Here is a 25,772-nt window from a genome sequence, read left to right as displayed (position 1 = left end):
TGTGGTGACCGTCTTTATCTCTAGTAATGCTTTCTGCTTTGGAGTCTATTTTGTGTCGTATTAGTACAGCCACACCAGCTTTCTTTTGGTTAGTTCGAAGAGTACATAGTTTCCTATCCTTTCGATTTTTTTGGTGTTATGTTTTAGAAGCAGCTCTTATAATCATATAGCTAGATTTTTTTCATTATTCAATTTGACAAGTTTTTATCTGGTCTTAACAGCCTTGCTATGTCATCTGCTTAAAGACCCTTAATTGGGACAGCCTGAGTCCCAAGTTCCAGGGACAAAAGTGCAAATTTGTTACTTCACACATGCTGTACTTGTGCATCTTCCCATCTCGCAGGTCCAGTTGCTGTTGCTGTTGAAAAGAGCAGTAACTAAAATACAGTTTATTTCAGGCTTACAGAAAGAAAGAGAGAGAGAGAGAGAGAGAGAGAGAGAGAGAGAGAGAGAGAAAAGAGCAGTAACTAGCCTTTTGTGTATCCTATGTGCCAGGTTCTTGGCAATCCTTTGGTAGTCATATTTCATTTAAAATTCATCTTATGCCTTAAAGATAGTTATTATTACCGCCATGTTACAGATGAAAAGAGTGAGGCTTAGAAAAATTACACGTGTTAGCTAACCGTGTTTCTGTGCTATATTGCCTAGGGTAACAGCAGATGTCTTGTTGGACGATGGCATCACCTAAAGTGAATGTTAAAACTTCAGAATTCCAGGCCCCTCTGCCATCAGAGTCTCCAGGCAAGAGGGCAGGCATTTGTATTTTTAATACACAGATTAGGTGATTAAGATGAAGCAAGTCTAGCAAGAGGTGGTCTCAAAGCCAGCTGTCTAGTTCTGAACCCATGTTCTCATCCCACACGCACTACCTCTGGCAGAACCAGAAGTTTTGATCGCGGCTCGTGTAGGGTTTTTATCTGCTCTGATCTTTGTAGTTTGTGGAATGGTAGTGTTTTACTAGAGAACAAGAGATATAAAAATGCCCTGCAGTCAGTCCTACCACGACAGTTGTTTCAATAGTGATTTGGCAGAGAAGGAAACTAACATTTATCAAGTATTTACTAGCTCTAAGCAGTGAATGTTACTCTGATTTTTCCGTGCAAAAATGGGACCTCAGCTAAATTTATCCAATGCCATAGATATGGAAAGTGGCTGCGCCAAGTTTCACACTCAGAACCGTCTAACACTAAAAATAGCTAACGATTATGTAGGGCTTAGTCTATTGCCAGGCTTTTCCAAGTATTAACTCATTTTATCCTCGTAGTAATTTTTTGGAGGATGTTTCTATCATTATTGTGCATTTACAGCTTAGAAACTGAAGCACGAGGAATTCCCCAATTTCACAGCTAAGAGGAGCAGCATGCTGTGAGCGCAGGTGTCTGTCTCGCTCCAGAACTCACACTTCTCACCACTGCCCAGGACTCACTGGCCGAAGCCCGGGCTTGTGTCCTTTTTGTTTCTGTACTACTCAGGATGATGACCTGGATTTTAAAAACCATAGCAAGTTTATATTCGTCCATGCACATTTGCACAAAACCTAGAACACTGCTTGGCTGTGCTCAGAGGTGAAGATTTCGTTTCCTTCTCGTTTAGACCCCACCATGCAGGGCAGTACGAGGCGTGTGGGCTCCATGACTGACGTCCACAGGCGGTTCCTCCAGCTGCTGATGACTCACGGGGTGCTGGAGGAGTGGGATGTCAAGCGCTTGCAGAAGCACTGCTACAAGGTCCACGACTGTGAGTATGGCTTTCCTGGTCCCGGGCGCTCTGGTACTGTGATCAGGAACCCGTGACATGGGTAGGATACCATGTAACCAGTCAGCCCAGCTACTGGCCTGGGCATGGGCGTCTCACATCTCCCACCAGCCCATCTTCCTCATCCCACCTTCAACTTTTTGTTTTAAAGTAAATCTTCCACTCACCGCAGTGGTGAGAACTTGGCCTCTGAAGCTGTAGAGTCGTGTTCACAGCAGGCCTCCGGTCTGAGTTTTTCACTTCTACACTGAGAATAATCAATTGTCCTGACACGTACGGTGGTTCAGAGGCCGAAGAACATGGTACACACAGAACACCCAGCACAGGGTCGGTGCCAACTTGGCTGACGGTCATGTCAGAGCAGAGCCGGGGCCTCTGCCAAACCCGGAGGAGGTGATGCACCTGCCTTGTGCGGGCTGTGGGCGTTGGGAGCGTCGTGTCAGTGGGTGATCGGGATGGCGAATAAGATAATCCATGTGAAGCGTGTGGACACAGGACCTGGCGCAGCCTACCGTTCCCGCCGCTGGAGGTAGCAGCAGAGGCAGTAGGGTCAGTGGTGATAGATTAGTAAAATCAATATTGGTAGGTCTCGTTGAGTGAAAAAGACAGTTGATCAGTTAATAGTTGTATGAAGCCATGGTAATGTGATTTGTAAAATTTAAGACTTGTCTGTTCGTGAATATATCTGCCTGTAAAAATTCTACACTAGAGTGGAAGGAGGTGCAACACACTCACAAGGTGCTTGTCTTTGGGGAGATGAGGAGTGGCACAGGTTTGTCACTGGAAATCAAAGGATACTTCATCTGTATCCTGTTGTGATCCTTTACGGAAACAAGATTTGCAGCAAGCACGGCATTCTTAGGGCGTCTAACAGCTGTCCTTGCTGATGAAGGGGGTTTGTGCTGAAGAGCACAACGGACTTTCAGCCAGCCCTCAGGCTTCTCCAGTACTGGGCCCACATAGGCTTTCTGACCATAACTCTTCTAATAACCTTTCACTCCTTCTCCCTCCCTTGTAGTGTGTCGCGCAGGTCCTGGGTGTGAGCTTTAATGTTGCCAGGGATGCTTCACCGCTCTCTGCAAAGAGCCACATGATGCCTTAGCACTAGGTTGAAAGTACTTTTGCCTTCATTGGACATTTAAAGTTGTTACGATCTAACGTGGGAAAGCACAGTTAGATTGTGTAGAATGTGTCTAGGAATTGATTTTCCTCTCACAATTTTCTGCACATCATTTCTGCAATTCAAGCACGGTATGTTTTTGGCTAGGGTAATCTGGGGAGAACTGTACTTTGGTTTGAAGAAATGCCTAGGAGATGCCCCTTTTACTAATTAAAAACATATTTAGCTTCTAAGAATTATGACACAAAGGAGTATTTCAAACTGCAAGTTACTCTAATTACAGTTTCCCGTGCGGTTTGTCCAGTTTATCAAAGCACTTTGTGTTCTGGGCTTTGCTTTGGGTTCTCTTCTTACCGTCACTAGGGGAAAATGAGTCCCCCAAGTCTCCTGGCTGCTGAATTCCGACGTTGTTCTGCTGTCCTGGTGTGAAACCTCGCGTCTGGCCCTTCTGCGTGGCGCTGGGCCTGTGTCCTGAGCTCCTGTAGGTTCTGAGCCAGGCTGGGCACATGCACGTGCGGCACAGCTTGCCACACTCTGTGCTGGGACTGGTGGCACAGCTGAGGCCTTGCTTCTCCTTGGGTCTCGTGCGTCATGCAGAATCACATGACTCCAGGGGAAGCACCAGAGGGAAGGAGGCCCAGGAGGCCCAGAGGGTGGTTTTGGAAGACTTGGATTTGGGGGTTTCCACTTGTGACCGAGATTGTAGCAGGGACCAATTTACCTTCCTGTCTGAAATAATTAAAAACTGGACAGACTAGATGAACCAATGAAGACAGTGATCACCATCAAATACATGTTGTCTTTCCTCACAGCACCCTCCAGGTCTGGGCGCCGACTGGTGTCCAGTAACACAGTTCAGTTCTGACACTGTCCACCTGGGTTCGTCTCAGCTCACTGGTTAAGGGCTCAGCCCCGCGTCAGACACCAGTCACAAGCCCTGGGCCTCCCATCTTCTCCTGGGTTCAGGACTTTGCTAGAATGGCTCACAGAGCCCAGGAAAGCACTCTTTACATTTGTGGCTCATTATAAAGGAGACAGCTCAGTAACAGCCAGATGGCAGAGGTGGGGAGGCGTGGAGCTTCTGTGCCCTTTCTCAGGTGATACACCCTCCCAGCACCTCGGTGTATTCACCTTCCCAGAAGCTCTCTAAGTCCCATCATTTAGAGGGTTTTCTGGAGGCTTCATTACATATGCTTGATGGATTACATCATTGTCCATTGGTGACTAACTCTAGCTCCTCTCCCCTCTCCCTTCTCCTGGTTGGGCGTTGAGGCTGAAAGTCCCAAGCTTCTAATCAAGGCTTGGTCTTTCTGGCGTCCAGCCCCCAACTCGGGGGAGGGGAGAGGGGCTGGAGATAGAGTCAATCCTAAAGTTATTTAGGGACCTATCAAGAGTGGCCTCAGAAAAACAAAAGACACTTCTACCATCCTTATCACTCAGGAAATTCGAAGGGTTTTAAGAGTTCTGTGCCAGGAACCAGAGACAAAGACCAAGTGTCCTTCTTATACCACAGGCAAAAAATGGGGTGAGCACTACAGTTGTCTCGTGGGGTTCCACAGAAGGGACAGGTAGGACTGGGCTGGACCCGTGCCCTGCTGCTGGCCCATGGCATATGCTGCCTCTGCCGCCACACAAAGCTAAGTCCCTGGGGGAGTGTTGCAGGACAGAAGAGAGGTTTATCCTCAGGTAATGATTAAAACAGATATGATGGCTCAAGGGCATCTATGAGAAGCACAAAAAGGGTCAGTGGTGAGGAGAGCCCTGGGCCCCGACGGAAGCTTGTGTGGTGGGAGACAGTGTGAGCAACTGAGCAGATGGCTGCTTTCTGTAATCAGTGAGGACAGCAGTAGGAAGTGGACTTTTTTTTTAAGTGAAACATGTACAGTGAAAACATGTACCTGAAAAAGGAGGCTGGACAACAAACCAGAGATGGTGGGGTGGGGGTATGAGGTCGTCTCCACGTGGACAAAGCGTCTGTAAAGGGCCATGTACCAGAGTGCTGTTCCCGTGCCCCAGAGCACATTTTTCTGAATGACACCCAGGAGAGGCCTTTCCAGTGGAAGATGTGAATTGGCACTTGCGGAGGGAGGTGGGAGCTGCCACTGTGTCAAATTGGGTGGACGGGGGTTCCTGCCCACAGGAAACCCTGTCACTCGTCAGTGAGAAGTGCTTTCGGAATACCCAAGGCTCCCAGCACTGGGTGCTTCGCAGGCAGAAAAGGTTTCCGGCAGGCCGAGGGCACAGGCTGGTGGCCAGGCCCATGTGCCACGAGGAGATGTTTGTGTGGTGTGGAAGAGGAAGACAGGGAAAAGCACAGAATCTTTCATGGAAAAGGTGCCATTTCAGCTGGATTCCGTAACTAGTAGGCAGAGGTAGGAGTGAAAAGGAGGCAGGCATTTCGGAAAGAAAGACGCGGAGGTGGGGAACATGGGGGTGTCTCAGTCCTCGGATCATGGTGTTTCAGCAGTTGTGGCTCGATTTCATGGTCCTACTGTCACTATTCTTGTCTGTCTCCTCATGGCTGTGCCTTTCACCCTTGCCAGCATGATCTTCTATTGAAACTTGAGTAATCTTTATGTACTCAGGGAGTCAGAAATACCTTTCTCTGTAAGAAGTCGAACATACACACAGGTCAGGTGCCCTGGAGTGACCCCCGTGGTCTTCAGCTTGGTGACTTACCTGCCAAGCCTCTTTCTTGCATTATCGTTTCATTGGTTTTATTATTTTTAACATAAATGGTATCATATTTCTGTTTTTCGGTTGTTATTTTTTCCTTTGAGTGGTTTTCTAAGCCACAGATCTTTTGAAATAAAAAAGTATGACAATACCGAAGGTACCAACACAAAAGGTGACCCTGATCCTCTCCCACCAACTCTGAAAGGCTCCCCCCGGCCCAAAGGAGGGAGCTCACACACTCTCCCGCCCCCGGGCCCTGTGCCCGCTGCTCCTTCTAATACAGCCTCTTGGGCCCTCCTCGCCCTGCCCTGTTCCCAGGCTCATTGGCTGTCCACTCACTCGCCCCAGCCCCTTCCACTTGTCTCAGCCCCAGCAGTGCTGGTTTGGGCGGCCCTCCCCTGGCTCTGATGGACTGATGGTGGTGGCGTCCCCTGTAGTCTCTGCGCCTCCTGTTGTCAGGGGCAGCGAGCGGGCGGGTGGCTGCAGCCATGCTGTGTGGCTGGTGCGATGCTTCCAGGAGGAGCATCCTGCCCCAGGGCTGTGTGAGAAGCATGCAGCCGCGGTGTGACCTATCATCTGTGCCCGTGGCTGCTGGTCCTCAGTGTTGCACTCTGGGCCTAGGACACCGGCCTGTGGGTATCTAGTGAGCATCTGGTGTGGATCACGAGAAGAGGGAAAGAAGACACACCTGCCTGTGTGTGAGGACCTGCAGGGACAGACAGGCTTGCGCGGGAGCTGGGACGAGGGGGAGGGACTGGGCCGTGGTGGTCGTCAGCAGGAGCTCCCTGCAGGTCCCGGATGCGTCTGTGAGGGGGGGCAGGCCGGGGCCTCGAGCAGGGACAGCAAACCATGGCGGGCTCAGATGTCACCTCCTGGGGCCTTTCTGCCTCTCAGCACCCTCATGTCTGGGCAGTCCAGGGAGAAAGAAGCCATGGGGTGTTGGCCTCCACCATCACAGGCTCTCCTGTCCCGTGTTCAGGCTGCTGGACAGAAACCAGCGCCAGAGTGTGACGAACCGCTTCCCCCCCCCCCACATTTATTTCCAGGCAGCGCTCCGGTGGAGAAGCTGGAGGATTTCATCAGCAACATTAACAGTGTCTTGGAGTCCTTGTACATTGAGATAAAGAAAGGAGTTACTGAAGACGACGGGAGACCCATTTACGCGCTAGTAAGTCCAAGACAGAGCCGTCTGGTGGCATTTGTGAGGAACGGGGGGCTGGGACGAGGGCTCTGAGAGCAGGGACAGACACCCAGGACCTGACCCAGCCCACGCCCCACGCTCCCACGCCCCTGCCCTGCAGTCTGCTGTCCTCTGCCCTTCCTGGGTCAGGCGATCAGAACCTGCGCCTGGACTCTGGCCCGCACCGCCCCACGGAGCCCCCACCCAGGCCTGGCAGCATGCACTTGGCTTTGTTTTGATGACAGTTCTCTGCAAATGTGCAATATTAGGATCCAAGGGGTGAAATGCTTTTCATTTGGAACAAGACACAGCTGGGGAAAGAAAATGTGTGGGCAGAAGGGTGGAGATGCACTTGGGGCCTCCCAGGTAGGGAGGGAGGGTACACAGAAGGGGAGAAGCTGACAAGCCCCATCCTTGGCTGGGGAGCTGCCTTAGGCCTATCAAAGCAACTCCTACCAGCCAGGCCACAACGAGAGGCTCCAGCCCAGGGTTCCCAAACTCTGTTCTGGGGAAGAAGGGCTGCAGAGTCAACTCACCACAGAGATGCTGACTGAAACGATCAATCCGGTTTCTTCCCTGCCTGCCTTCTAGTGCTCTGTGTCCTTGAAGCTCCATCGGCATGCACAGTTTTCCCAGATTTATCTAAGTTTGGAAAATATTGTGCAACTTTAGGGGTTCTCAAATCTCTGAGAATTAGATGTGTTGATGAGCTAAAGATTTAAGTCTGTAACGTAAGACTGGTTACAAATGCACCCCCGCCACCCACAGTGACCTGACACAGGTGCTCAGGGATGGACAGATTGGGCGGGAGGGGGGTGCCAACAAGTGAAGTAACTGACGGGGAGGCCGAGCCTGAACGTCATGCTGACTGGTTTTTTAGGTGAATCTCGCAACGACTCCCATTTCCAAAATGGCCTCAGACTTTGCAGAGAACGAACTGGACCTGTTTCGAAAGGCTGTAAGTGCAGAAATCACATCAGTGAGCTTCCTACGGGAGACTGTTGTCTTCATCCTTAGAAATGGGAACTGCAGTCTTACAGGGTCACCATTGCTGCCTGAGAAAGCCCTGTGCAGGGGATGTTGCCAAGCGTCCGCCTCCCCTGGAAAGCATAGTCGCCCTGTGATCGGTGGGGAGGGCGCCATGGCTGCCTGGGGAACGGGCGGGGCCAGGTTGGAACCCTGACTGCGTGAGCAGTGGGTCTCTTGGGCGTGTGGTGCCGTGGAAGCAGCCTCGCTGCCGGGGATGCACAGTGCGCTTTGGGGTGGGATGGCAGCAGGAGCATCACCTGGGAGCTGGCAAGGGAGGCCGTGTCCCATCCCCAGCCAGGCTCTTGAATCCAAGGCTGGGCTTCAGCAGGTGCCCACTGCTCCATTAGCACATTTACTGTGCCCCCCTTGCTTCGGAGCTATTGACTCAGCCCTCGCCTACCTGGCTGACACCTGGCTAGGATGTTGTTGCTCAGCCCGGGATACACTGGGCAGGTGACAGTGCTTCCGACCCTCAGCCGCTGAGGACAGTCCTGGGTCATTGCTTTCTATGGCTTCCTGGGGACGGTGTTACAAGAGTGGCTGTTGAGTCAGGACTGAGCATGTTACGGCCTTTGTCACGTGATCATGTCTTCCTGAGGGGTCCTGCAGTGCACAGCGTGCCTGTGGCGTGACAAGTGTCTCCCCCACCCGCTGCCAGGATTGGCAGCATGCTTAAAGCGTGTGTTTGCCAGTAGAATAGACGAACATGATGCTCTTTCTCGCAGTTGGAACTGATCGTTGACTCGGAAACTGGCTTTGCCTCTTCCACAAATATTTTGAACCTGGTTGACCAACTGAAGGGCAAGAAGATGAGGAAGAAGGAAGCTGAGCACGTGCTGCAGAAGTTTGTCCAAAGCAAGTGGCTGATTGAGGTACTTTGTCTCATGCTCACCCCAGCTCGGCTCACTTTCAGAAAGACCAACAGTGTTTCCAAAGCCATGTCATAGCCAGCTGATGTCCACTGAGCCTTTCGGTATCCACGGTAACCCTGTGAGGAGGATAGGAAGCCTCCTGTTGTCACATGGGGTGTCCCGTGGCAGAGCCCAGGGTTGCACTGGGTTTGTGGGCCCTGGATCTGAACCCCGATCCACAGGCCGTGAGGCAGTGCAGTGGGCAGCACAGGCCCAGCAGCAGTCCAGTGACCTGGGGTCTACCGTAGGGAAGGAGCAGTGTCCACCTCGGGGTGAAAGGTGGGCAAGTGGTGTGTGTCAAGTGCCTGGCCCTGGGCTTCCAAAGGAACTGCCTTGATCGTCATGGTTAGTCCTGTCACCATGGGGTGCAGACAAGCGTTTGGAGGAGTGTAGGTAGTCGTGAAAGGACGCGAGCTTCTAGTTACCCCACGTCTGCTTCTACTGACGGGCAGGACAGGTGTTCTGGTCTATTCCACAGGACACCCAGTTTCTGGGCTCAAGTCCTGTCAACTTAACGGTGCTGCCCCCAGAGCCCCGAGTCTGCAGGACTGATCAGGCCGGGCCTTGACTTCCCCACGTGGGGCACAGACTGGCCCAAGGCTGCTGCTTGTGGGTGACGCGCTCTTCACTTCCTTTGTGGGGAGAGTGTGCGTCTGCTTGTTACAGTCAGTGCTCTGAGTTACCGATCTCTAAGTCAATGGCCTGGCCCTGGCAGTCGGACTGGAAGTGGTCACTTCCTGAGGTACTTCCTGATGGGAGGAAGATGGTGGAGAGGTCACAGGTGGCGGGAGCTCCCCGTGAGAGCCAGGCTCTCTGGGCGCGTTGGTGCATTTCCCAGCCTTGGGTCCTCCCAGCTGCCCTGGGATGGTGGGGAGCCCTTAGCTCTGTTCTCAGCTCCGCGGTCTGGGAACACCAGCCAGTGACATGCCATGTTCAGGCCCCAGGTCAGTGACTGCAACTCCCACCCGTCGCTTTGTCACAGCTCTTCTTCCTCCCTGGGGTGGATTTGGCAACACGGGAACGTTCTTGGGCAGCTCAGGCCAGAACTGACCACACTCAGTCCTCGGGCCACCACTGCCTCACAGTGTACTTGTCGCACCTGTGGGCACTCGGTGAGCACTGAACGTGTCACTGGGCAGGTGGGTGCCGTTCCAGAGGGTCAGAATTCATTTAAAAGTTACCAAAAAATGATACAAGAAATACAGATTTTCATAAACACTTTGAATCCCCCATTACCTCAGCTGCAAGAACTAGGACACCCCTGCACCCTGCTCTGGGCCACGAGTCACCACACGTGTGCAGCTCTCGCTGGCAGGAGCACGTAACAGTTGCATTGTGTGTGCCCGCCTTTATCGGCGGGCTCGTCCTGTGCCCCAGGCCTTTGCTGCCCAGAGAAGCTGGGTGATGGGGGAAATGACGCGCCTCTGGGGTCTGCTGGACTTGAGCTTTGGGTCCAGGGTCCTATCCTCTCTGCACCTCGATTTCCTTTCATGTCTTTGCCCAAGTCCCCTGCTGGAGGCTCTCTGAGGGGCCAACATGCACACTAGCTGGCTGGGGCGGCCAGGCCACTGCACCTCTCTGGGCCTTGGCAGTGGGATGGCAGAGGGGATGGGACTGAGCAGGGAAGGGTCTGGCGTGACAGTGGCCTGAGTTTGTGGCTCCCACTGTGTCCCTGCAGAAGGAGGGGGACTTCACCCTGCACAGCCGGGCCATCCTGGAGATGGAGCAGTACATCCGGGAGACGCACCCTGACGCCATGAAGGTCTGCAACATATGCCACAGCATTCTCATCCAGGTAACATGTGAGTTGTCCCTGCTGCAGCCCCGGACCCCCCCAGTGCAGCTCCCCCGCCCCCCTTACCACCCTGCTGCAGCCCTCGGCCCAGGAGAGAAGATATTTCTCTCCAGGCTGACCCTGCTCCTTTGGCAGCTGTGTGCTGGCCACTGTGGCGTTGTGGGGCATTCAGTTTCCTTCTCTGTAACGCTTACCTGTCTGTCCCTGACTGCTCTCCATCCGGTCTGTACCTACAGCCTTGGTGCCTGGTGACCCATCCTTTGGCTGAGTTCCTGGGACAAACTGCACTGGTTTTCAGGCTTTGGGACCACATTGCCCAGGTGCATTCTGAAAGTTGTGGCCCACCTCTCGCCTGTCCGAGTTTCGGGCTGGCCTTGCCACTCTGCTGGGCCGGCCAGTTGCCACTGCTGTACTATGGCCTTGAGTCTGGAGCTTCTTCCACCCACGTTCACTTGTCAGAGTTGTTTATAACACCTGCACTAAGGGCTTGGGGTTATTTTCATTGTTAATCTGTGTCCTGGAAGACAAACATACACCGCATGCTGGACCGGTTCTGGACGGCGCTGAGTGCCTTTCTTGTTCCAGGGTCAAAGCTGTGACACCTGTGGCATCCGGATGCATTTGCCTTGTGTGGCCAAGTACTTCCAGTCCAATTCAGAGCCGCGCTGCCCCAACTGTAATGACTACTGGCCCCACGAGATACCAGGTTGGTGTCCCCAAGGCCCTCACCGGAGCTCCGGGACTGTGGGCGGAGCCAGCTGGCAGGACTGAGCACAGTACCCAAGCCCCACGCGCTCAAGGCGTCTGTGCCGGGTGGGACGTGGGGGCCACCAGGCTTTCTCCCGGGCCACTGTTGGGGCTGCGTAGGCCCTGTCACAGCTCTCTCCGGTCTGGCCCCTCCTTTCCTTGCAGGCTGGGCATGGGGGTCAGTGAGGAGTTAGGGATATAGAACAGGGTCCTTGGCACTGGAATACAGCTGTGGCACGAGCTGTGGTTAGTGCAGCCAGCCCTGCCATTCAGTGCCCCCGGCCTCTTCTTTGTGCAGAAGTCTTTGACCCTGAGAAGCACCGGGAGGCTGCCGTCTCTAAGCCGAGCAAAAAGCCCTCGCGGTCCAGGCAGCACTAGCTGGCGCTGCCACAGCCCGTGAGGAAAACAGGCGTCCATGTCCATGTCTCAGGAAGCACCTCCTTACTAGCAGGTCGAAATAAAACTCACTGAGGACTCACTGCAGCTCCCCGTCTGTGCCCTGCGCCATCTGTCCTGCACCGTCCTGCACCATCTGTCTGGCGCCATCAGTGCCCCATGCCATCTGTCCTGCGACGCCTGTGTCCTGTGCTGTCTGTCCTTTGCCCGTCTGTCCTGCGCCATCTGTCCTGCGCCATCTGTCCTGCGCCATCTGTCCTGCACCGTCCGTGTCTTGCACTTGTCTGTCCTGTGACATCTGTCCTGCGCCGTCTGTCCTGCGTCTGTGTCCTGAGCTCATTTGGTTGGGGTTCATGTCATGGATGTTTCCCTTTCCTGGAGGACACTGGTCACAGGGAACCGTTGAGCTGGGTCCTAGCAGGCGAAGGTACTAGAGCTCCTGTATCTGTCCAGTCCCAGCCAGGGCGGCTCACTGTCCTTGATTGGCATGGCTTTGCCTTCAGTCTCCAGCCTTGGTCACTTGTCCCACCAACAGTGGCCAGACGGAGCTGACTTGAGCAAGCCTTGGCCTTGACCTCCCCAACTCGCCACAGACTGAACCCTTTTCTGGCCCACGATGCAACTGGCCTGAATGGGTTGAAGCTGGCAAGATGGGCTGGTGCTGTGCTCTCCTTACTGGGCCCTCCTGTCCCTGCTTGGTCAAGGGCAGCCCTGCCCATCAGGGGCCCCAGCCAGGAGTTGGCCTACACACCTCTTCCTGACTGGCCACCTTCATCACACCTGTCACATGGCCCTCAGCCCCACCACTGCTGCCCTGGGCTGGGTCCCTCCCCCACACCAGCTCCTTACCCCTTACCCCGCTTCCCATGAACCAGCTCCAAGCTGCCCACATGTCCAGGCTTTTCCATCAGTGACCTTCTCACAATGTTGGTCAGCACGGTGTGCCCTGCTGGCTACTGCTGGTGGGTGCATGATTCATGAGGCCAAGGACGAGCCCCCAGTGCATCTCAGGGCCTGTCTCTTCTCCACTAGTCAGTGCTGCAGCCTCCCTCCCTTCCAGGCAGCCTGCCCCTCCCGAGTCACTCGCCGCCCCCACCACCCCGCACTCCACCCTGCTCCTAGTCCCCGTCTCCCTGCACTTTCTAGGTCACCACACTTGCCCGTTGTAATTTCCTGTCCCTTTTCCACCCCAGTATCAGTCATGACAGAAAGCCAACCCCAAATGGCTGGAACAAGGAAGGCCTTGGCCAGAGGGGCTCCTTCAGGAGAGGCTTGACCTGGTGGTTCCACCAGCTTCAGCAGGCATCCATGTGTGTGTCTCTGCTGGGACCCGACAGGGTCGTCTCTCCCAGGATTCCAGCACCTTCTGCCTGGTGGCGACATGGCCGCCCATGCCCACCCCGTCTTCACTTAGCAGCAGACAGCCTCTGGATCTCGATGCTGCCGGGGAATGGAGTGGGACGGTCCCCGTGGTGTTGGCACATGGCTGAAGCTAAGGCAGGGGCTCTCTCTGAATACTGGATGCTGGTGCCACAGTGGGAGTGGACTGCAGATGGGAACATCGAGGACAGAGCTGATCTGCTGGGCCACCCTCCCCCGGCGAGAAGGCCAAGCTGCATGAGGGGAAAGAAGGAACCATGGCCACGCCAGCAGGACGGAAGCCTGGAGCCCATGGGTCTGCCTGGCTCTTTGCTTAAACCAGTCTGAGCTGGGCAGCCTGCTCTCATCTGGTGCCACCTCCCATTCCACCCGGAGCTGTCTCCTCTACCTCCAGGCCCTCTCCCCGCCTCCTGGGCAGTCCTGTGTATCCTTCCAGAACCTCCTCTGTGTGACCATCGCAACGCTCCCACCAGCCGCTAGAATGGTGACTGCTCCCTGGGGACATCCTGTTGTCATAGCAGTCCTGTGGGACTGACACTGTCTCCAGGTCGTGTTGAAATTGAGGTAAATTATAGGTCACCCCGCTAGTTTCACACAGTTGCTTGGTGTGGACACCCCTGCCCCCCACACACCCGGTGACCAGAAGTGTCATTAGCATTCCCAGAATACAGTGTGTAGTGAAGCGGTAAACACTTTCTTGAGGTTTATTAGCCTTTAAAATCGCCTTTACAATAGGTTTGGAACAGGTTATGCTTTTCCTCCTGGTCACTGGTGTGATGAGTGTTGTCCAACTGAGACAACACTGCAGAAATGTCACTGGTCTGACTGTCCCAGCAGAAGGGCCGGGGTAGTTGACGTGCCAGCTTTTGGGACACGCCCATCTTCCGTCTGGGGAGAGACTTAGTGGTCAAAAGAAACACGCTTATGGGAAGCCTGAAGCCTGAGCCTCTCTTGAGAGAGCAGTGACTCCTGAGGGCTAGAGATTGTGGGGCGCGAGGGGGCTTCTAGGTGCTGCGGTGCTTTTCTTGCTTTAGGAACAAGCTCAGAAGATCCACACAGTCCTGTGCTGGCGGGTGACACCTCCGCACAGACCACAGACCTGCGCAGCAGAGGTCAGCTGTCCAGGAGACGATAGGGACCCTCCCGTGACCACGGCCAAACCGTCTCTCTCCAGAGATGGCAGTGTGACTATGACAAAGAAGTATGTGACGATCACAATGGTTAAGATAGTGGCAATGCCCAAGCTCTAGAACCCTCTGTGGTGACAGAGGAACACGTGCCTCAACCCCAGGGCCAACCTCAGCCCAGGCTGCTACAGATGCCCCAGCACTGAAGGCCACAGGACGCCCAGGGCTATGACCACCAGAAGCTGACCGAGAAGCTCAAGTCCAGGGCGCGTACGTAGTGCCAGCACTTCGCCGGGATGAACAGGACCTCTCCAGGACACAGCACGCAGGACAGGAACGGGGCCTCAGCAAACTTGGGGAACCGCTCCAAGTCGGGGTTCTCCACGTCGACCTGGAGAGGGCACAGAGGTCACCTGTCCGGTCTCCAAAGGGACCCGGGTTGGGTAGGAGAGAAGTTGCGATGCCACCCCGGTCCTGCCTGCCCACCTGGCTCGTGTTGTGAAGAAGGTGCGTACTGTGAGGGTATAAGGCCTCTGACTCCCGCAGAGAGTACAGCCGGATGTACTTCCTCCCGATCACCTGGGAAGACAGTGACCCCATTGGTTGGTCGGCTGATCGGTGGCCTGGTGGTGGCCTCATCACCCACTGCCCTCCCTCCGCGTGCTGTTCCACATGCGGTGTGCTGCACCCCATTGGCCTATCACCACCACATGCACTTGGGGTTCCAGTGCGTTCTCATTCCAGACACATCACATGTCCATAAATTTGCTCCTGTAGCCAACAGCAATTAAGCACTGGGCTGTGGCAGCCACCCTCAGAAGTGGTTTGTCATCAGCCCCTGTGACAAGCAAGGACATGGGTTGCCTGGGTTCACAAAGCTGACAGGTGATGGAGCCGGTGTCCCCTTGGGCAATCTGCCTCTGGATTGCTCTGCTTGGCTGGAAGCTCGCTCTCAGTTGTAAACCCTCTGCTTAGGCAAAGCCAGGTGGCTTTACAAGGTGCCCCTCCTTCATCCGAGTCCCAGGACAGCCCCACAGTGGCTGAGGAGCCAGCCTCACTGGGAGACCGGTCTGAAGGTGGGCACTCACTGCATCCTGTCCTGACACCCAGCCCAGTGGGGAGGGGGCATGCTCTGCTGTGACTCCAACCTGAACTAGGAAGTTCTGCTGCGGGTCCTGGTGAAGCGGGGACACGGTGCCTGGGGGCCCAAACCAGGCATTGATGGTGATGTCCTCGTCCTCCCCGTCACCCAGGCAACAGTAGTCGGGGACGCTGATGTCCTGCTTCAGCTCTGGGATCTGTGGGTGTCAGAACAGATGTGGAAGGTTAGGCCAGGCCTGTGGGACTCAGCAGCCCAGAATTCATCTGTCTGACCGGAAGGGCCACATACATGCGGTCCTCTCGTGTGACAGCATAACTGTCCAAGTGCTGGGGCACAGGAATGTAAAAATACATTACCAAGGAAAAGCTGTAATTTCAGTTCCAGGTTTCCATGTCCCACGCATTTTTTTTTTGTTTCCGTTTTTTTAAAAAATTCATTGGGGTGACAGTTGTTAGTAAAGTTACATGGATTTCAGGTGTACAATTCTGTAACACATTATCTATATCTCACATTCTGTGTTCACCGACCCAGAGTCAGTTCTATTTCCATCACCATATGTTAGACCCCGTTAACCCGCTTCTAGAGGTCTCCTCTCCCCTATGACTTTTGTCCTTTATTTTGTTTATGTGATGTATCACATTGATGGATTTGCTTATATTGAACCTTCCTTGTGCCCCTGGGATGAACCCAAATTGGTCATGATGACTAATCCTTTTAATGCATTGTTGCATTCAGTTTGCTAGAATTTTGTTTAGTAGTTTTGCATCTGTATTCATCAGAGATTGGTCTGTAGTTTTTTTTGTGTGTGTTATCCTTACCAGGTTTTGGTATCAGGGTAATGTTGGCCTCATAAAATGAGTTAGGGAGTATTGTCCATTCTTCAATTTTTTGGAAGACTTTGAGTAGGACAGGTATTAGATACTCTTTGAAGGTGTGGCAGAATTCACTAGTGAAGCCATCTGGTCCCGGACTTCTGCTTTTGGGAAAGTTTCAGACGACTGATTCAATTTCCTTACTGGTGATCGGTCTATTTAGATTTTCCAGTTCTTCGTAATTCAGCCTAGAAGGCTGTAAGTTTCTAAGGACTTGTCCATTTCTTCTAGGTTATTGGATTTGGTGGCATGTAGTCCTTCATACTATTCTTGGATGATCGTTTTATTTCTGTGGCATCAATGATAACTTTCCCTCTTTCATTTCTGATTTTATTAGTGTCTTTTCTCTTTTTATCTTAGTGAGTCTAGTCAAGGGTTTGTCAATTTTATTAATCTTTTCAAAGAACCAGCTCTTTGTCACATTAATTTTTTCTATTGTCTTTTTGTTCTTTAGTTCTGCGCTGACTTTTATTATTTCCTTTCTTCTGCTGACCTTGGGTTTCATTTGTTCTTCTTGTTCTAGTTCTTTAAGGTGTATCATGAGGTTATTTATCTGGGATTTTTCTTGTTTCTTGAGATAGGTCTGTAATGATATAAATTTCCCTCTTAAAACAGCGTTTGTTGTATCCCCAAAGTTTGGTAGGATATATTTTCATTCTCATTTGTTTCTATGTATCTTTTGATCTCTCGTATTTCTTCTTTGACTCGGTCATTCTTTAAAAGTATGTTGTTAATCTCCATGTATTTGTGGTTTTTCCTGTTTTCTTTTTGCAGTTGATACCGAATTTCAAAGCCTTCTGATCAGAGAATATGCTTGATTTCAATCTTCTTAAATTTGCTGAGGCTAATTTTGTGTACCAGTATATGGTCTGTCCTTGAGAATGTTCCATGTACGCTAGAAAAGAATGTATACTCTGATGTTTTAGGATGAAGTGCTCTATAAATGTCCATTATGTCCATTTCATCTACTGTGTCATTTAGGGCTCCTATTGCTTTCTTTATTTTCTGTTTGGATGATCTATCCATAGCTGTCAATGATGTATTTAGGTTCCCTACTATAATTGTGTTTTGGGTAATTTCTTCCTTTAGTTCTGTTAGCAGTTGCTTGGTATATTTCGGTGCTCCCTGACTGGGGGCATAAATATTGATGACTATCATGTCTTCTTGTTGTATAGTCCCCTTTATCATTATGAAATGTCCATCTTTGTCTCGTTACCTTTTTTATCATGAAGTCTGTTTCATCTTATATCAGTATCACTACAGCTGATTTTCTCTGGATACCATTTGCTTGGAGTGTCAATTTCTACCCTTTCACTTTGAGTCTATGTTTCTCCTTGTAGCTGAGATGTGTCTCTTGGAGGCAGCATATGGCTGGGTTTAGTTTTTTGATCCAATCTGATAACTCTGTGCCTTTTTATTGGTGAGTTCAGTTCATTTACATTTAGGGTGATTATTGATATGTGAGGATTTCCTAACATTCTGTCGTTAGTATTCTGGTAAGACTGTGTCTCCATTGTTTCTTTGCCTTTTTGTTGTTGTCTGTTATTTGTGTGTGGTGGTATCCTATGTTACCCTCTGTTTCTTCTTTTATTTTGTTACGTATTTCCGTTCTGGATTTTTTTTTTTTTACTACAGATTTTATTGGGGAAGGGGAACAGGACTATTGGGGAACAGTGTGTCCTAAGGGGACTTTTCCAAGTCAAGTTGTTGTCCTTTCAGTCTTAGTTGTGGAGGGCGCAGCTCAGCTCCAGGTCCAGTTGCCATTGTTAGTTGCAGGGGGCGCAGCTCACCATCCCTTGCGGGAGTCGAACTGGCAACCTTGTGGTTGAGAGGACACGCTCCAACCCACTGAGCCATCTGGTGGCCTCGCCTGCTCTCCAGCTGACCACTGGCAATGCTAAGGGCGCCTCCCTGCTCACCTCAAAGAGTAGGCCAGTGGGTGAACGAGGCTGCTACAGCCTTTCTTGCCCTTTGGGGTCAGAGCCCAGGAGGGAGGGAGGGGAGGGAAGAGGGTGGAAGACAGAGGAGCATGGTATCAGACTTACCTGGTCAAAGAGCTGGTGCTGCGCCAGGTACCCGATGTCCTTCGGCTAATCCACAGGAGAAAAAAGTGGCGAAACAGAAAGCCTGTTAGTGCTGATGACACCCTCCACATGGTCCTGCCCAAGCCCCTCCTGTAAGGCTCAGGTGGAGTACAGTGGAGGGACGCTGGGGAGTCAGCTTTGGCCTAAGGGCTCCAAGGCTGAAAGTGTTGACGTAAGGAAGGTTCCTGCAGGATTCCCCGAGACTCTCTTTCCACTCCCTCCTCCATCGTTCTCTTTCTGACAAATATTATTGAGAATTTACAAAAATGCCCGACCCTGTGCTAAGCACTGGGCACGGCCGGATGTGACATGATCGCAGCCGTCCCAGCCATCCTGGTGCAGATGACACAACCTGTGATGGTGACTGAGGAGTGCTGCTGAGCGCATGGTGCTTACAGCTTTGTGTGTTTTACTCTCGCAAGGGCTCTATGACGTCGGGGCTAGTAACCTCTGACTAACCCCAACCAACCCTAACCTATCAAAAGTCAGAGCTCTGAGGATCCAAGAGGTTAAGTAAGCAGCTCAGAACACACAGCCAGCAAAGGCCAGTGTGGCCTCAGTGCTTCTTTGTCTGAATCTGAAGCCTCTTCTGCCCAGAATGCAAACTGCCCTTGCTGAGGCCTCTCTCTGGGCACTAGGCTTCTCCCCAGCAGAGGGAGTTGGCATAGGGCTTGCCAGCAGATTCACCGACAAGCAGAGGTGGACATGGCATCATGGTGTGCCTCTAGACCACGGCCCCCTTGTCCAAGCCTGCAGGTGACAGAACTGAGCAGATGGGAGCAGGGGAGGAATGCAGGAGAAGCAGGAAAGACGTCTGTGAGCACCGACGGAGGAGGCTGGACATTGAGGAGGGTGATGAGGAGGGGGGCACTCTGGGCGGTCCCTCAGGAGTTCAGCTACAATACTGAAAAGGCCAGTGGAAGAAGTGATTAGCCCCCATGGTCACCAGCCTGGATGCATGACCAGTCCCATGAGAGCTGTACCATGCCTGCGCCTACAGCTGCCTGGGGAGTGGGCTGTGGGGGGTGTGGAAGACGTGCAAAGCTTTCCTGGTGCTGAAGTCTCACAGACGCAGGTCTGTGCACCCACTCACAGGCTCCCCTCCTTCCCAGCCAATAGGGATGGTCCAGGAAGATAATCTGCAACCTCTGCCCCCACAGCTGGGACAGGAAGCACCCCTGCCCGGAATGCTGAGTCTCTGAAGTGACAGAATGCTGCATGTGCTGTGGGAACAGCCTGGGGCCGCAGAAGGCTGGGCGCAGTGATATGCAACTCACAGTTGCACCACGAGTGTACACCCAGCATACAAGGACGGGTCTACGCAGAATCTCGTACAAGAATTACAGCAGCACTGGTCTCAGTCGCCAGGAGTGCACACCCTCAGGTGGCCATCCACTGTTGCATGGTAAGCAAAATGTGCCGTGCACACATGGCAGTGTCATTCAGCCGTAAAAGGACCGAGTCCTGGCACCCGCTACCACGTGGATGGACCTGAGCACGTGACGCTCAGTGAGAAGCCAGACACAGGAGGCCACAGTGTGTGACTCCATTCATATGACATGTCCAGACAGGCACAACCACAGATAGGAAACAGATCAGTGGTTGCCTGGGGCTGGCGGCCATGGGGAATGGGGGTGGCTAGTAACTAGTATGAAGTTTCTTCTGGAGTCATGAAAATGTGCAGCATGACACAGTGGTGATGGGTGCACAATCTCAGAATCCAGTCAAAACCATGGAAATACACGACAAAAAGGTATTTGGAATGGGTCTAACCTGCCTGCCCAGCAGCCTGCCCTCCTCACTCTGGCCAGCCTGCTGACCGAAAGACTGACCTCTCCAAAACCCTCCAGTGCGACAACGCATGGTTCTTAGCCCAAACGGAAGGTGTTGTGCCCTTGAGTATTAGGAGATAGGACGCAGGGACGTACCTCACCCAGGATGTACCTGCTGATGAACTCACTGACTGTCATCAGTCTCTGGGACCACTCCTCATCTGTGTACCTGGAGCCAAGTTCCACGGGGACGGTGCGGCAGCCAGCGATTTCCTGGATATACTGCACACTGTTAGAAAACACATGTCGTCACTGTCACCACTGCTGCTCACTACTGGTCAACGTGCATCACACTGGTCCCCACTCATCACTAGGTGGTCACCTGCCCACCAGGTGCTCTGCACTTCGCAAGCAGTGACAGAGCTGCCAGTTCTCATTGGTGGCTCTCCTTCCTGCTTGCCAAGAGCCATCCAATTGTGTCTTTGCGCGCCTGTTACTAAGCTCAGTAAATGGCTGACAGTAGAGTGATGGTGAGGTGCCTGGGGATTGGACTCTGGTGGCCTGGCACTCACCAGTGGGTCCTCGGCAAGTGAACCCCTCTGAGCCCTTGTTTCCCATTTGCAAAGTGTCCCGTGGGAACCAAGAAGGATAAAGACAAAACACGGCAGCGCCTGTCTTGGCACCTGGCACGCAGTGACACACACTGCTGGGACACTTGCTGGGAGGACGGCTCTTGTGGTCAGTGTCAATGGGAACCACCACTCCCCAAAACCACCACAGGACAGGCCGACTCAGCCACCATCCTTAGACGCCGCAGAGCCATAGCACTGCAGCCACTCGCCAGCTGCCCAGCCTGACCTCCCCATTTGAGGACAGAGCACCCCGAGGGCCCAGACGCCCACGGAGGGGAAGTCGGCTGTCTATTAGTCCCACTGGTAAGCCTTGGGGACAAGAGACTCCACAGACTCCTGGAGACCCAGCAAAGCTGCACAAGACATGCTACTGGGCCACTGCTAGAGCCCTCCCAGGGATGGCAGTGATGTTTTTACATATCACTGTGTTTACTTGGGGATGATGGGACAAGCGGTGCAGGGAGCCTTTGGGGACACTAAGATGAGAAGGTGAGCCTCGTGGCCCTCAGCAGCCACCCACCTCCACTTCTTCATGCACGGCCAATGGTTGGCCACACCTTCCAAGATCACAGGCCTCTCTGGAACCAAATGATGCTCCCTGAAATACTGCAGGGATGGGCAGTGAAGCCGGGGGACCGCTCTTTCTGACCTCATGTCTGGAACAGAAGCGTGTTCTTTCCTGGCTTTCTGTTCAAAAAAAGAAATGAGAAGATGGCAAGCACTGCAGACAGAATTGAAGGCATTAGCGTCAGTGCTAGGTGAGCCGGGGGTGTCGTTACTCCATGATAGTTAGTTACCACGGTTGTTACTACTGCAGCTACTACCACTGCTTGCTTCTCCTGACAGCAAGATGCTTTTTCTTTGACCACTTCACTTATCATATTTCTTAAATTACAAAACAATATGCTGCTGCATAGAAATTCTGCAAGAGAAGAAAACCCTCTCTCAAACCCCACCATCTAACAGAAGAACATTTTTTGTCATGACCATGTGTTCCTTTCACACCTTTCCAGACACATCCCTGACCCACGGGTAGTGACAGTGACAAAGAGTTGCCAACTACGCCTCTTCCATCCAACAACTTATGTCAAGCAGTTGCCTGCTGCACTCAACCAACTCCCAGCTGAGGGACCTGCACAAACTGCTGTTTCTGGGCTTGTTTCCCTTCTGTCGAACTACTGGGAGATCAGAGCTCACAGGGAAAGTACCCAGTATGACCGACTGGCACGGGTCAGCTCCCGCGGCCCCCACTGCTGGGTCCCAAACTGGTTCTCAGTGTTGGCAGCTGCAGCAGTTACAGGCAGTGCACCTGGCGGCGTACCTGCTTGTTCCCTTCTGTCACAGCCCCTCATCAGAGACTACCCTACGTGAAGCTGCCTCCCCCATCGTTCCTACCACCCGAGAATACATATTTTTGCAGCCTCACTAGACTGGAAGTTTCAGGGTGACAGGGTCTGGGCCCTCCTGCACTGTCACCTCTGCGCCTGGCACACCTGGGCCCCTGCTGGTGATCAATCAAGCTGCTGAGCAAACACCCTCCTGCAGGTAGGGGAACGGGGGGGCACAGAGGGGCTCACAGGCAGTGGTGGCACCATGGGAACTTGAACCCAGCGTCCTGGCTCCAGAGCCTGAGGTCTTAGCTCTTCAGCTACCTGCACTGCCCAACACCAGCCACGCCACGGTCCGCACCCTGGGCCTGAAGCCACATCCATGTGCCCTCAGGAAAGCATAGCCTGCGGAAGGGCACAGGCATCCGTCCTTTGATCGACGTTTGCCCTGCCGTCTGGAAGGTCAATCCGTGTCCTTAGCTCCAAGGCATTATATAAAAAGTCGATAGATAATTTCATAGCCAAGAATGGTTGCCTCACTCTTCTTGCATTTTTTTACATTAGAGAGTATGTCATGCATTTCCCCACACTTGATAGACCTATTTCCTTCTCATGAACAAATGTGAGCTATCGTGAGGCCTGTGTGTTAGCCGTGGACTTGCGCCTTCTCAGTGAGCCATGCTCAGTGTGTTAGGGTACTGTCCTTTGGCACATGTACTTAAATACCAGGAGGGATGCGTGCAGGGATCGAAAGGGAGGACTGACCAGCTGGCCAAGGAAAACTGCATGAGATGGGCTAGCTGGCTGCAGCAATCACCCATACACTCCCCTTGGGCTGTTTCTCTCGAGCCACAAAGCTTCCACCCTCTCTCCTGAAGGGTGCTGCTGCTGCTGCTGCAGAAACTGGAAGAAAAAATGCGGATAAAAACTGATGGAACTACTCTATTTCCATACCAAGAGAAGATGCTGTTTTTAGCCAGACAGGTCAGCATTCTGAGGCTTCACCCAAGGGAGAACTCACTGGTCACCTCTAGGAAGACAGGGCTGTGGGGTGGTGTCAGGTATGGCCACTGACAACCCACCTTTATGCTGTGCTGCTCCTGGGCTGGGGCTGGGCTGGGCCTTTTTCCAGAGAGGTGCTTCTGTAGGATGGCAGCAACTTTAATGAGGATGTCCTCAAGGATGGCCGCCCCCATCAGCAGGCCCATGTCACAGACTTTCAGGGCTGCGGGCACAGTGGCAGCATCCCCAGGAGCCTCACACAGACACAGGACTTTCAGAAGGCAGCCAAAGGCGTACACCCGACGCCACTCTTTGTCCACATCCTGCCAGGCCCCGGTGTTGAGCTTCTCCCAGGAGTAGTCACAGATGGCCTCGCTTGCCTCCAGACACTCGCTCACCCTGCCCCCATAGAAGAGGTCGGTGGCTTGCTTCAGCAGTGTCACTACACTCCTGTCCATTCTCTCACTGAGGTCCAGCTGCATTTCTTCTTTAGTGCGGGGCAGGAGTGCCCTCAGGGCGTCCCGGACAGGGACTGTTCCTGCCAGCTCAGTCTGATGGGTGCTGGTGGAAGAGGAAATAAAAAGTTACAGCAAAACAGTATGATGTGCACCTGAAAGCACACAGCTGTGTATTTTTATAAAATAAAACGGGGGAAAGCTAGATCTATGATGCCATCCAGCGGCAAAAATGTCAACCTGTGACATTTTATTTTTTTTTAAAAAGTGTATATATAGAGAGAGAGACAGAGACAGAGACAGAGACAGAGACAGAGAGACAGAGAGAGACGGAGATGGAGACTACACATACACTTGGTCCCCTGTAGGTTCCCACAGCTTCCTGTACTTGTCCCTTGTAATACACTCCTCATCTATGATGGTTCTTCAACAGAGGTCTTCTCTGCTAGGCATAAACTCTGTAAGGGCAGGGCCCCCATCTGTCTGGGGTCACCTCTGTACCTTCAGGGTCTGGCACGATACCAGGTGCAGTGTGACAAGTATTTGTTCAGAGAGGAACGTGTGCTCCTTGTCTGGAATGCCTCCCACATCCCTCCTCTCTGGCAAACTCCTATCCAACCTTTAGGGCCCACCTTCATGATCCCCTATGTGGAGCCTACCACAAATATGGGCTTACATGTCGGTCTCTCAAATACCAGGGCAAGAACATGTCTCATTTCTCTCCATTTCCCAAGAGCCTGTTACAAGCAGTGTCGTTCACAGCAGGCACTTAACTAAGGTTATTGAAGTCATGATAGCTTAACTTCTCAGGAAGAAACCTAGAGATACATAAAAACTATTCAGAAGGGAAGCCATCATACTTGATGCCATTGGTGGCACTAACCTGGGCATTATATGTGGATGGCAGGCCAGTCCTTAAGCAGAAGTATTAATATAAAATAAGTTCTTCTGCTCAATTATGATTCTATATAGTATTTAATGACTGGACAAGTCAAACAGGTTAGTACAGGCAAATCGAGACCTATGGTCCACCTAATTACAGGACATAAAAAAGTCTGAGTGGCCTTAGATTCTCACTTTAAAGTCAGTCTCCTAGAGCTCGACAGGTATTGTCCTTAAAAGGCCTGTTATTGGTCACAGAAGGCTTTTTTAAAAGGCGGTGAGGGTGGCGATGTCAGGTATACAGACAGCCCTGTGGTCTTGTGTCCTGGTGTAAAAGGACCTTTCATGGTGCCATGTGATAGCTTTCAGGGGACAGCCTGGTACCAGCTGCATAAAACAGCTTTTCTCAGGGGCTTGTGTCTTGACTTCTCACGAAAGTCTGTTTGTTGGACAGTCTTGCAAAGGGGGTCAGACAAAGGTAGTATGAGCTACCCTCTCAGTGCCTTCTGTTTTGGCTTTAAAAGCAGCCTACTGTGAACTTCATCAAAGCCTTTTTACTGGTCACTTTAGACACAAAGGGGCCAGGTCTGGGCTGTACATACAGCCCCGATGGACTCAGGTCCTGACTTCATAAACTCACCCTGCAGGCGGAGCGCACCTGTGAGGCGGCCTGGGGTTAGCTGTTAGTGAACAGCCCAAGTGGGTTCCCTCTGGGTGTCAGATAACGCCGCCTGGGAAGCCAGCAGTCATCCCACAATTCTCTCACATTCTCTTTAAAGATCTAAAGCACCCTCCAGAGCGGTGTTTACATTGGTTTGGGCAAACGGCTTCCTCCGAGGGAGACCGTTGGGCCGTCTCAAACAGCCCGAGAGCTCCGCGGAGCCCCAGGCTGGGCTGCAACGGCCATTCTTGGAGCCGCCGGTCAAGAGCCGCCTTCCAGGACAGGTCGCCTCTGCCGGCTTTGTGGGAGAGGCTGCCCAGGTAGTTTCACAAGCTGTTCAATTCTGACACTGCCTCACAGAAACCGCGGAGATGAGAGCTCTGCAAAAACCGTCCGGAGAGCTGAACTCACCGGCACAGGGCACCTGTCGCGGCGGCCTCAACACCCGGCTGCCCTCCCGGCCTTGAGCGTGGCGGTGACCCCTGAGCACGCCGACCTACCTGTGCTGCATCCGGAGGAGCACACCGCGAGCCGCCGGTCGGAGTGAGCTCCCGCCGAGTGTGCAAGTCCTGTCCGTCGGCGGCCAAAGCGCGGCCCCACCGGCTCCCTCCGGGCGGCCCTTGCCCACACCCGCGCTCCACCCCGAGGCCTCACACCCCTTCCCTCCCCGGCGCCTCCCTGGGGGCTTCCTTGCCGGCGGCCCACATTGGGAATCCGATGGCTGAAGCGTCGCCGTCGGCCTAAATCCAGGCTGATGACGGAGGCCGACTGTCCCGGGATTGACAGCCAGCAGCCACCTGCCGGGAGAAACAAAACGGCCGCGCAGGAACGCTCGAGTTGCAATTAACGCGACGTCCAGCCACTGC

General features: G+C 52.8%; 2 protein-coding genes across 8 annotated transcripts in view; one reads left to right on the top strand and one right to left on the bottom strand.

The window, feature by feature from the left end:
• NSMCE1 (NSE1 homolog, SMC5-SMC6 complex component) overlaps positions 1–20,080 on the top strand; it is a 24,052-nt gene extending 3,972 nt beyond the window's left edge. The window contains exons 2-8 of one of the 3 annotated variants that reach the window (XM_033101590.1): positions 1,594–1,737; positions 6,598–6,719; positions 7,612–7,689; positions 8,486–8,632; positions 10,350–10,466; positions 11,052–11,172; positions 19,335–20,080. In XM_033101590.1, the coding sequence (XP_032957481.1) occupies positions 1,602–1,737; positions 6,598–6,719; positions 7,612–7,689; positions 8,486–8,632; positions 10,350–10,466; positions 11,052–11,172; positions 19,335–19,381 (768 nt within the window). In that variant the 5' untranslated portion in view covers positions 1,594–1,601 and the 3' untranslated portion in view covers positions 19,382–20,080. Of the gene's footprint in view, positions 1–1,593; positions 1,738–6,597; positions 6,720–7,611; positions 7,690–8,485; positions 8,633–10,349; positions 10,467–11,051; positions 11,173–11,511; positions 11,692–12,802; positions 13,528–19,334 lie in introns of those variants that run through there. The other 2 variants (XM_033101587.1, XM_033101589.1) reach the window with 2 other exon arrangements.
• Positions 13,680–25,772, bottom strand: KDM8 (lysine demethylase 8). 5 transcript variants are annotated; one of them, XM_033101583.1, is made up of 9 exons: positions 25,407–25,771; positions 24,886–25,286; positions 22,989–23,469; positions 21,099–21,265; positions 20,103–20,235; positions 18,136–18,180; positions 15,265–15,414; positions 14,603–14,695; positions 13,680–14,507 (listed from the first exon to the last, which is right to left on the bottom strand). In XM_033101583.1, the coding sequence occupies exons 3-9, from the start codon at positions 23,388–23,390 to the stop codon at positions 14,343–14,345; spliced, it is 1,155 nt and encodes a 384-aa protein (XP_032957474.1). In that variant the 5' UTR covers positions 23,391–23,469; positions 24,886–25,286; positions 25,407–25,771; the 3' UTR covers positions 13,680–14,342. The 5 variants fall into 5 exon arrangements, with proteins under 5 accessions (XP_032957474.1, XP_032957475.1, XP_032957473.1 ...); XM_033101584.1 differs by having other exon boundaries at positions 24,904–25,286; XM_033101582.1 differs by lacking the exon at positions 24,886–25,286 and having other exon boundaries at positions 25,407–25,772.

The sequence above is a fragment of the Rhinolophus ferrumequinum genome, assembly GCF_004115265.2.
Source record: "Rhinolophus ferrumequinum isolate MPI-CBG mRhiFer1 chromosome 15 unlocalized genomic scaffold, mRhiFer1_v1.p scaffold_54_arrow_ctg1_1, whole genome shotgun sequence".
NCBI lineage: Eukaryota > Metazoa > Chordata > Mammalia > Chiroptera > Rhinolophidae > Rhinolophus > Rhinolophus ferrumequinum.
The sequence above is the reverse complement of the archived record's forward strand: the minus strand, read 5'-3'. Positions and strand labels throughout refer to the sequence as shown.